Source organism: Liolophura sinensis, chromosome 7, assembly GCF_032854445.1.
Source record: "Liolophura sinensis isolate JHLJ2023 chromosome 7, CUHK_Ljap_v2, whole genome shotgun sequence".
NCBI lineage: Eukaryota > Metazoa > Mollusca > Polyplacophora > Chitonida > Chitonidae > Liolophura > Liolophura sinensis.
Window position 1 is genome coordinate 39,876,251 of NC_088301.1, and position 10,025 is coordinate 39,886,275.

The following is a 10,025-nucleotide window of genomic DNA, read 5'->3' on the forward strand; positions in this document are numbered from 1 at the left end:
GTTGCTGTCTGGCCCTCCCACGCAGCTCTACGACCGGAGATGGAGCCATCCATGAGCTGGAATTCCACAGACATCGGCCGCCTGCATTGCTGAGAGGTCCCTGGGTTCTTGTGCAACGCTGGCATGCTAACAACTCGACCACGGGTACCCGTATATCATATATACATGGCCATCTATTTATAGTCTATACGTACTATATGATCACATGAAGTGGACATCACTGAAATGATATAACACACATTTGACGAGAAACTCATTCGTACTACTAAAACTAAACATGTATATAACAGATCGAACTTTACCTTAATTCCTCAACCTATTCGCATATAAAAGAGCAACTTTCAGTGCAATTAATGCAAATTTTTTATTTGATCTTGGAGACGGGGCTTCACCAAAAGTATAATTTTATCAGTCCACACAGTGAAATGTCCTCAGAAGTTGTTTAAATACACATTGTAAACATACGAAAAGGGTGAAGAATTGCAGTATATATGTGGCATCGCGATACGGAAATAGTCATTAAACGATAAAATGATCGCACAGTATTTCACCTCACTGTAAAATATATCCACTTCATTTCCCATGACATCTATTCCTGAACATGCGACTAGGCGGCCAAAATATCTGTTATAAGGCATGACATGAACAGCATGCATCCAAACAACCCCCGAAAGCGTAGAGATTACTTGCTTCGTGAATGTATAGATCTAGTTCCTTAGTAGTCTTGTTGACATCAATAGAATCAACTTAGAGCTAGCCTTCTCTTGCATCATACCAACCGTTTTAATTTCACGATTGTTTCTTCTGGATTCATGAAGATTTAATCTGGATTAATGATGGCTTGGGAATTTTGGAATGTGAATGTCGGAACTAACGCTTAGACACTCTACTTTCTAAAGCAGATATTTTGATTTTAGTTTGCCGTTGTTCTGGTATGCATTCATATCATTACACTCACAAATCTGAACGCCGTCGTATAATAAACGACACTTTCTTCAGTACCGTTTAAGACACCAACGAAATTAACAAATGCTTCAACGGGTGATCGCTACGATTCAGTACGAATGATAAATTTCCCCGAAGTACATGTACGTAGTTGAGTTACTCAGGAGAAATTGTATCTTGACTTTTGCGTCATCATCATGCAGGTTGGTTTTCATCATAACTGTAAAGAACCAATATCACATAAATCTCTGATTACAAATTCAACACAACCCATGGCACTTAATACTCAACAAAACTTTATTGTCCACAGAACACTGTCAATTACTCGATTGTTGAACAAAATAGTACGTCTCACCATCAATTGTAATCTTCCAGCCTGGACACAGCATTCACAAGAATGCATTAGTTCACCTCTATCAAGAAGTAGTTGCCTTCACATAGAGAGATCAAACATGAATATTCCCAAATATTCCCAAGTTCAAAGATTCTACCCAATGACTTAAAGTACACAGCATGTGCTTTTACGACTTGCGTCTCATCTTAAATTCAACATCAAATATCCCAAAAATTATTTTAACAGAAATAAAATTACCATTTACCAAATTTGATGTCAATCTCAAAAAAAAAAATGGATGTCTGGAAGATACATAAAATTGAATCAGCAGTAACGGATCGTTCTGAATGCTCAGAATAACACATCACACTTTTGCACCAAAACAATATTCCTTATTTTCAGCAAACTGCAGTACTGAATAGGTTAGGTCCATGAACTATAGATTGACAGGATATATACAACGCTCAACAAATCTTTTTTATTCAATAACGAGACTTTTGGTGAAAAAATGTAGTTCAAGGAAAAGGTTCAATTTTAGCATGAAGTAGGATTTGGTTGAAAATTTTATTATGAGAGAGATAGATTGAAACAGTTAGTATGTTACTATCAATAAAGATTACAAAGGTAGGGGGTAGTCCTTCAAGGCAGTCAGAATTACTTGCTTACTAAACTAATAACAGGCAAATATGTAATTCAGATTGGGATTCAAAGACCAGAATTTTGTAATATTGGTTTTGTGTACATTTATTGAAAATACTTGATGGGATAAACAAGTAACTGATGTTTTTGAGAAAGTACAAAAAGATCAGCAAAACGCTCTAGTCTCAAAAATTATTGACACAGATGAGGACAAAAGAATCCGACAAATTGCCTGTTCTACTAGCCATCACAGAAGAACTTTACTTGATTTTTAGCCATCCCATGAGAAAAAGTATAAGACATTTTTACATGAAAATCTTCCCCCTTTGACGTGTGATTTGTTACATGTTCACTCATTAAATGCTTTCATACTGACGTACCGCATTGCCCAATCTAGCTTCCAAAACACAATAAAGAAAGTAAGGCAACATCACAACTCAAGGTCTTTTCTGAACAAAAACCATTCATCTCTTTAGATATGTCAATAAAATTGCAAGACCTTTGATCAACTGACACAAGTTTGCTTCTTTTGGAACAATGTACTTTGCTTGTCTTACTACTGAACTGCTTTGGGGAAAAAAGGTTTTAGAAATTCTTCCACAGGCATCTGAAAAATTTTTGAACCAGTTTTTCAAAAGTTAAAAAAAAACCAAATTTGCAATTTGGAATAAAGTATTTATCCACAAGGTGTCATCTCAGAAAACACAATCCTATTCATGGTAAGGAAAATGAAACCAAGCACTTTATAATAAATAATGATATTGGCAGTCTTGCAGGTCCTGCTACTGTGTTTATATTCGAGACAGCTGGTGAAGGAGATTGGATGGAAGAATTGCCTCCAGCTTCTCTAAGATGTAGCTGATGGGAAGGTACACCCAACTGAGAACCTGTGTAGAAAAACAAGATATGTCCATGAATAATCACAGCAGACAGAGGAAATAAATGAAAAACTATTAACTGCTGTTTGCCAGGTACAAATCTCCAGACTAAAGCTGCAGTCAGAGCAGCAAGAGCTGGATTCCAGCACATGATTTCATTGGTCAACAGCCTGATAATAGCAGCAAGCAAGTGCTTTAAGGGTCCGAGTCTAGACGGCACCAGTCCTGGGTTAGAATCAGTAATTTTGCAAAGTGATGACTTTATTGTAGCAAAATTTTATCATTAATAAAATTTAGTATGAACAGTGGATATGGACCTGGGGTGGTAAAATGCTGGAACATCTCACCCATTCCAAATCTTTGCACAAAGAAATACCGATGATGCCTTAGGTTTGTACCATCTGGATTCAACATATTTTCTTGTCCACCTTTATCGTTCAGTTAGCGTTGGATTGGTGTTGTGTCCACACCACACCTGGCCTAAGCCAAAGTGCAGCAACCTGTGCAAGGTTTATCCCAGAACATCACATCACCACTGTCACCCAATCAGAGATGATTATATATAATGTTAAGAATATTACACTTATGTGATAGCATGTTTATAACATGTTATATGGATGCAAGAAAATAAGAGGAGTCAGGTCAGGAAAATGACTGACTGAAAGTAGAGATAAGTTTGACAGAAGCCATAATGTTTGCACAGCATGTAACCTCCATCCAAATTAGGCCTCTTTGTATCTTTAATACCATAACAGATTTGCAGAACTCACCGTCTTGGCAATAAAGCCCATTGGTTCTGGATACTGATGAGTCAAGAGAGCCAACAGTGCCGTGAACGAACAGAGACCAGCAGTAAATAAAATAAAAAATGGCAGCTCCTTCTTCGGATAAACGGATACTTCATGGAAGGCTAAACAAGGGGGGGAAAAAACATGTATTTATTACATAACAAAAAAAATTATACAAACTGTATAAACAGTTACTGAATTGATACAAATGATAAATTTCTCTCCATGCAGTTAATAAAATGGTTTCTCATGAATAGGGGAATTGTTATTTTCGATGTTATGACATCATGGTGATGTCCCTTTGTGCTGGAAAGTTGTTGTTTTACAGCACTGGAGGGTTAATCAGTGCATTTTATCATTGCTTGGTAAATACAATACTGAGTATTATCTACAAAACATCACTTTAATTTATATAATTTCCTTAAAAATCCAGTGAAATGAATAATTTAGGAAATAAAAGTCACTGATTACAGATAATATTTATAATTATTATTATTAATTATTAAATATAGCAGCCAAGGGCTAACACTGATTAGCTCTCAAGTGCTGTAAAGTCATTGTGCAATGGGACACCACCATGATGTGTCACAAGGTCAAGTTTCAAAACCTGCCCTGAACTGATCTATAGGTATGTTTGCATCCAAATTTAAGTAGATGAACATTATGATAAGAAAGGATGTAAACAAGCTTAAAATAAGAATAAATATGATAACAAATAAAAAGTATTCCCAATGCTAAATCTTGGTTTCCATTGCACAGGTTTTTTTTTCTTTTTTTCATCTTCCTTCTTCCTGAGAATATCATTTCTGATGCAGACTACTAGGCTGACTGTTGACTGAAGCAGGCAATTTAATTCCTGCATCAGAGATTTTTTATTTACGGCCACTTTTGCATTCTATGAATTACTACACAGTCAGATCACTTGAGATAAATCTCAGGTTTCTGAAGAGCTCCACTCACATGGTAAGAGTTCTCGGTCTGCACTTTCTGTACATGTGGGGTATGGATAGAACAGGTGCCCTTTCTCCAGGGGGTACGGAATCATCCTGAATGCTGAAAATATACCAGAAATTCATACTTTTGGTGTGTGTCATGTATCCCAATGATGTGTTGCACACCTTTTTATTTTTCTGCACCTATTAGCACAAACATGTAACATTTAACAAAAAAGCACATAGTGCAGTATCTTAGGTACCATGTCAAAGAGCAAAAAGAGTAAATTATTACCAGAATAATAGAGGCATCAGTGTGCAATAAGTTTACTTTGTTACCAAAACTTCCAATTCACGTGCCATTTACAATATTTGTTTTACAATCTATATTTGAATTATAAAAACATGTCTTTTGAAGTCAAGTAATGAAAAGCAGTGTTAAGCAATGACTTACTGCCTTCCCATGTACAGTGAAGAAGGTTGAGGGCCCCATCTACCCTCTTCCAGTGTGGCAGATGGAAAAAGGCATAGGCCACAGCCTCACTGTCACCTCGCTTCAACAGGTGCCTCTGCTGGAAGGATTAAGCTTTTCATTTCTAGAAGATACTGAAAATGAAAACCCAAACCAATCAATGAACAGTTAAAAGACAATAAATGCCATAAGCACAGTTGAACTTCAGTATTAAGAATATTTATACATGAATGCAACTGAACAATGTGACAAGTGTATGAAAATCAGAAATGATAAGAATGCATGAACGAATGAATGCCTGAGCTTTAACTTCCTACTTTTTTCAATCAAATCATAATCATACGATGAAGAGTCGTTAGATGTGTGCTGTGTCTTCTTGAGGCAGGCAAAATGTTGCCGCCCCTGAAGAATCATGTGGAAGACACCAGACATGAAACCCCACCCAGTCAAATTATACTGACACTGGGCCAACCAGTCCTGTTTCCTTTCTCTAACCCTTCAATGCTGAGCGTCAAATGAAACAGCAACAAGTAATATTTTAAAAGTTTTTGGTGTGACCTGACCCAGGTTTGACCCTGGGTCTCCCAACTTTGAGGCGGATGCTCTTACAATTAGGCCACCGACGCTGTCGAGAAAGGATAAGAAGACTAGTTTGAAAAGCATGAGTGCACCTAATGTATTAGACATTAACAGATTTTTGAAAAAGATTCATACATTTTGTTTTTAAAATGTAATGTAGACCCAAGCCCGTTGATCCTGAGAGAGTTAAGTTCACTGAAATATAACACTGTTATTCTACTTGACTTCTACACGTTTACGAGGCTATGTACAAAACAATATAACTCTGATGATCCCAATGACCTAAACAAAGCATGGGCCAAGGACAATTCTGCAATACAAATAGCTGAATATAGTGAATAGCTGGAAGATTTGCCATTATTTCCTGCACCAACTTAAAAATTATTTCCAGGCTTGGGTACATGTTTGGTGATAAATGCCAAGACAGTTCAAATATCATCAATAATTTTTCAAAAATGGATCAAAGTCATTGAAATTGAATTGGGTTTCTCCACAATGTCAAAGTGTTCATGTTATATCAGTTTGGTAAATCTGAACATATAGATATAGTGCTTATAAAGAAATGAACTCATGGAGGCAAAATAACCAACATTGGTTGTCGGGTGAAAAAAGGCAGATGATGTGACATTTAGGCCAATGATGTGACATTAAGACAAATGATTTGACATTAAGGCCAATGATGTGACATTAAGGCCAAACTACAATATCCATGACTGAGATGCTTACCTTCGGTACATGTGGATTGAACTCCACAGCTCGATGGATGGCCTCTACTGCTGTCATCTCTGCTGTACTAAGACCACGCTTTGATGCTATATCTGGAGAAAATCTGAACCAAAAAAAAAAAAATAGGAACTACAGCTACACAGTACTACCCTAATTCCTACACCTTTTTTCGCACACAAAAGAACAACTTTCCATAAAATTTAAGCACATTTTCACCTTGGCATTGGAGACAAATCTACACTGGTTGAATTGTCGTTTCAAGGCTTCACAAAAAGTATAATTTCATCAGTCTACACAGAATAATGCCTTCAGAATATGCTTGAATAAACACCTTGCAACCTTTTGACAAGGTTGAAGAATTACAGTATAACAGATCATAGTTTTGTATCCAATTAATTCCTAGTCCTTGTTAGATATCCAAATGAGACTACTATTTAATAAAAACAATGTGCAGAATGGATTTGCACTAAACTATTGTTTAGTCTGATTAGCATAGTAACATAACCCAACACATTATTAACCATCTCCATTATTTAAACAAAATTTATAATCAGTTCGTGAAACTACAGTACATTGCCTTGCTACCACCCTAACATTTTTTCAGACAATAAAAGCCATTTGTATTACTTATGAAAACAACATTCTTTGAACAGACAAACTAAAGCTACAAGGCCATGAGTATATTGTGTCTTAAAACTTATGAAACTTCAATTACAAAAATATTTAATGAAATCATAAATTCCACATTGGAAGCTACCTAAACAACCATATTCCTAATTGAACACATTAATTGAACATTACATCTAATTTATCAATTCATTCATTAGACTAACTCTAATAAGAAATTCTTCCTTATGACCAAGTACCTGCTATTTTTTTTTTATTTCAAGATCGTTTGAGCTGGGTGAAAATTAATGACCTAAATCTTTCATTAATGAAAAATTAAGACAATAAGACTAGTTCATGCAAGTTATTTGTTTTTTTTTATTTGAAAAGTGGAGTTGTTGAGAAGGCAGTGGTGGACTCACTTGTCTGCTACTGCTCTGGCTTTGAGTAGCGCTGCTGTGTAACAGATCGTGGCAGACTTGGGTAAAGTGATATCTGAAAACAATCAGGATGTAAACAGGGTACTGGTGAGAGTCTGAAGAAACCGGCAAGTGAACAGCCCAGTAACAGCTCAATGATTTAGTTACTCATCCCTTGACAGCTACACCGGGCAGGTGTGCCACACTGAAGAGGCTGACTGACAGACACAACCCCCACCCCCTCACCCCACAGGAGATCTACCCTCTACATGTACCTCAGGGGCCCCACTTTCCCCCTCACTCCATTACACCATCTGGGCTAATTTCTGAACCCTTTAAAACTGATACAGGCATGTGGAGAGCTCAAGAATGTAAACCCTGCTGCTTACATGAAATCTCAGTCACTGGTACTGTCACACCAGTTCCTCATAACAGCCCACTAATTTCGCTATCAATCTCCCCATCCCTCATCCCAACCAAGTCCTTACCCTCCTGAAGATACTGTACATGTACATCCTTTTTTCTATTACAAAGGCTTCAACTATATTATTTTAGAGAGAAACCTGTACAAATCATTTCATTTTCATCAGCGAGACTAATTAACAGGACATAGTATTCTGGCATTCAATTCTGAGTTTAGGAATAAAAGTAAATTTATAACCCTTGATACAACTTCCTGTCAGAATCACAAAGCACCTAAAAAATGGGTGTAATGACGGTACATTTTAATTCTTTTTCTCCAGAATATGTTTAATCAAACTATAAATCAATATGTTTGAAGTATTTCATTAATACCTTGCAAATCTTTTGTGCCAAAGAATGATTCTGTCAAATCTATATTCTTTATAAGAGCTCTCTGGAATATGCAATGCACCAACTCATTTCGATCCATAACTGTTTAAGGATGGAATTTTAAATAGGAATAGAAGAGTTGATTAATCAGAAGGAAATAAAGTTGAAAACTGTAAATTAACGTCTTTAATTTTTACTTTCGATGTCAAGATCCACTTCTATTGAATGTGTACTTCTGCTGGTGACCACTTTCTAGGGCTGAATGTGAGGTTGAGTATGACAGTTTACAAAGCGCAAGCCCAGGAATATTTCGCCACTTTACGGTATACTGAGATCAGTATCCACCAAGAACCCGGGCTGATTGACAGCCTGTGTGTAAGGCCTTTAAGGTGTGAGAAGAGACAAGGGCTGTCAATGTTGGAGCCTAGACTTGGGGGAGGTGTTACCCAGTTCTGTCAGCCTACTGAGAAAACAAACAAACATTGCAGTCTGTATGGAAACCAACAGGATCAAGTGCTCTTACCCTGGAATTGGTTACTTTGCTCGATTTCAAAACCTGACAAGAATCACAACCGAATACCTTCACATCCTCCACCACCAACAATGGTTGGTCGTAAAACTGAGAAGTTCACCCGCAACTTATATATGTATTTAATTCCACTTAATTTGATTTCTTAAGAAAGTGACCACTAAAATAATGATTACCATATGTGGTGATGAAGGTAGCCTGAGGAACCCTTAGAGAGATAAGCAGTTCAAATGAAAGAGAGCAAACAATTTCCACCAGATTCCTACCACTGTACATGTTGCACTGTCTAATAGAAGCCAAGAATTTTTAAATGTTAAACTTTCAAATATGAATGTATGCCATAGGATTTTTCAAGTCATCCATTTTCAGCAAGAATAAGAGCAAAGTAATTCTGCACACAAAAATAATACCCATTTAAAATACATAAATGAATAAGGAACAGTGTGAATATTTAAAACCTCCCATAAAAACAGGAGCTAGGTGTTTTGAGCTGGACTCATAATAGATTTTTGATTCCAACTTTCATTTACTCATGTGATAAATCTCTCCATCTAACATTTGGTATTTTCAAGCCTAAAAAGTTCGACTTCCACATCAAGCCTGATCGGTTCTACTTGCACATCAGTCATGCACCAGAGATAGTAATGTACAAATTAATAAATCTTTGGTATTCTGCTGCAGTTGCGAATTATTCATTTTGTTACTAGAAACTCTTACACTCCTCCCCCTCCCACACACATATATTTGTCGATCCAGTAACAACCTTACTGAAGAAAATAATAAATGTATGTGACAATGAATTCACATAATTTGTAGCATTTATAGCACTGAGTATTTTCAGATGCTTGTAACTCACCATCGTATTTTGCCAGTACTGCCTGTACATCAGCATAAGCCTTGCAGTTCTAACAAGGCCTCTATAAGGTTCTCATGAATGCTAAACAGGTTCAACATAGGAAACTCCTTCATCAACTGAAAAATACCATACAAATATGCAAAAAATTATGATAAAATATTGCTAATATAAATATAAATATAAATGTAATTTCCAGTAAATAAAGAAAAAAAATTACATGTAAAATTTCAAACAATATGGTTTCGACGTGTCCCAAATTTCAGGAGAGGTTTCAAGAGTTATGTCCCTTCTTCTCAATGCTCAACATAGGTGGACTGTCTCAATAAAAGAGGTCCACGGAATTCTGTACTTTTAATATGTGGTGGGGGTTGAACTGTCAAACCTGGCCATGTCACTGAATGGCAGCGGACCAGACTCAGGTGAGACGTACCTTGTGACTGTACAATTGAAATTACTGATGCTAGAGTTCATGACTAAAGTAGACTGAGCCCCTCACTCACCAGGTTTACTGTACAGACATGCCAAAGTGT

At 36.6% G+C, this 10,025-nt stretch overlaps 1 protein-coding gene across 1 annotated transcript in view; it reads right to left on the minus strand.

Moving 5' to 3' along the window:
- Positions 1–1,224: 1,224 nt before the first annotated feature.
- Positions 1,225–10,025, minus strand: part of LOC135469605 (suppressor of tumorigenicity 7 protein homolog) — a 42,546-nt gene continuing 33,745 nt past the window's right edge. Inside the window, 9 exon segments of the mRNA XM_064748103.1 lie at positions 1,225–2,805; positions 3,567–3,706; positions 4,545–4,637; positions 4,971–5,082; positions 5,084–5,122; positions 6,294–6,396; positions 7,322–7,394; positions 9,496–9,535; positions 9,537–9,611. Of these exon segments, the coding sequence (XP_064604173.1) occupies positions 2,710–2,805; positions 3,567–3,706; positions 4,545–4,637; positions 4,971–5,082; positions 5,084–5,122; positions 6,294–6,396; positions 7,322–7,394; positions 9,496–9,535; positions 9,537–9,611 (771 nt within the window). The 3' untranslated portion in view covers positions 1,225–2,709.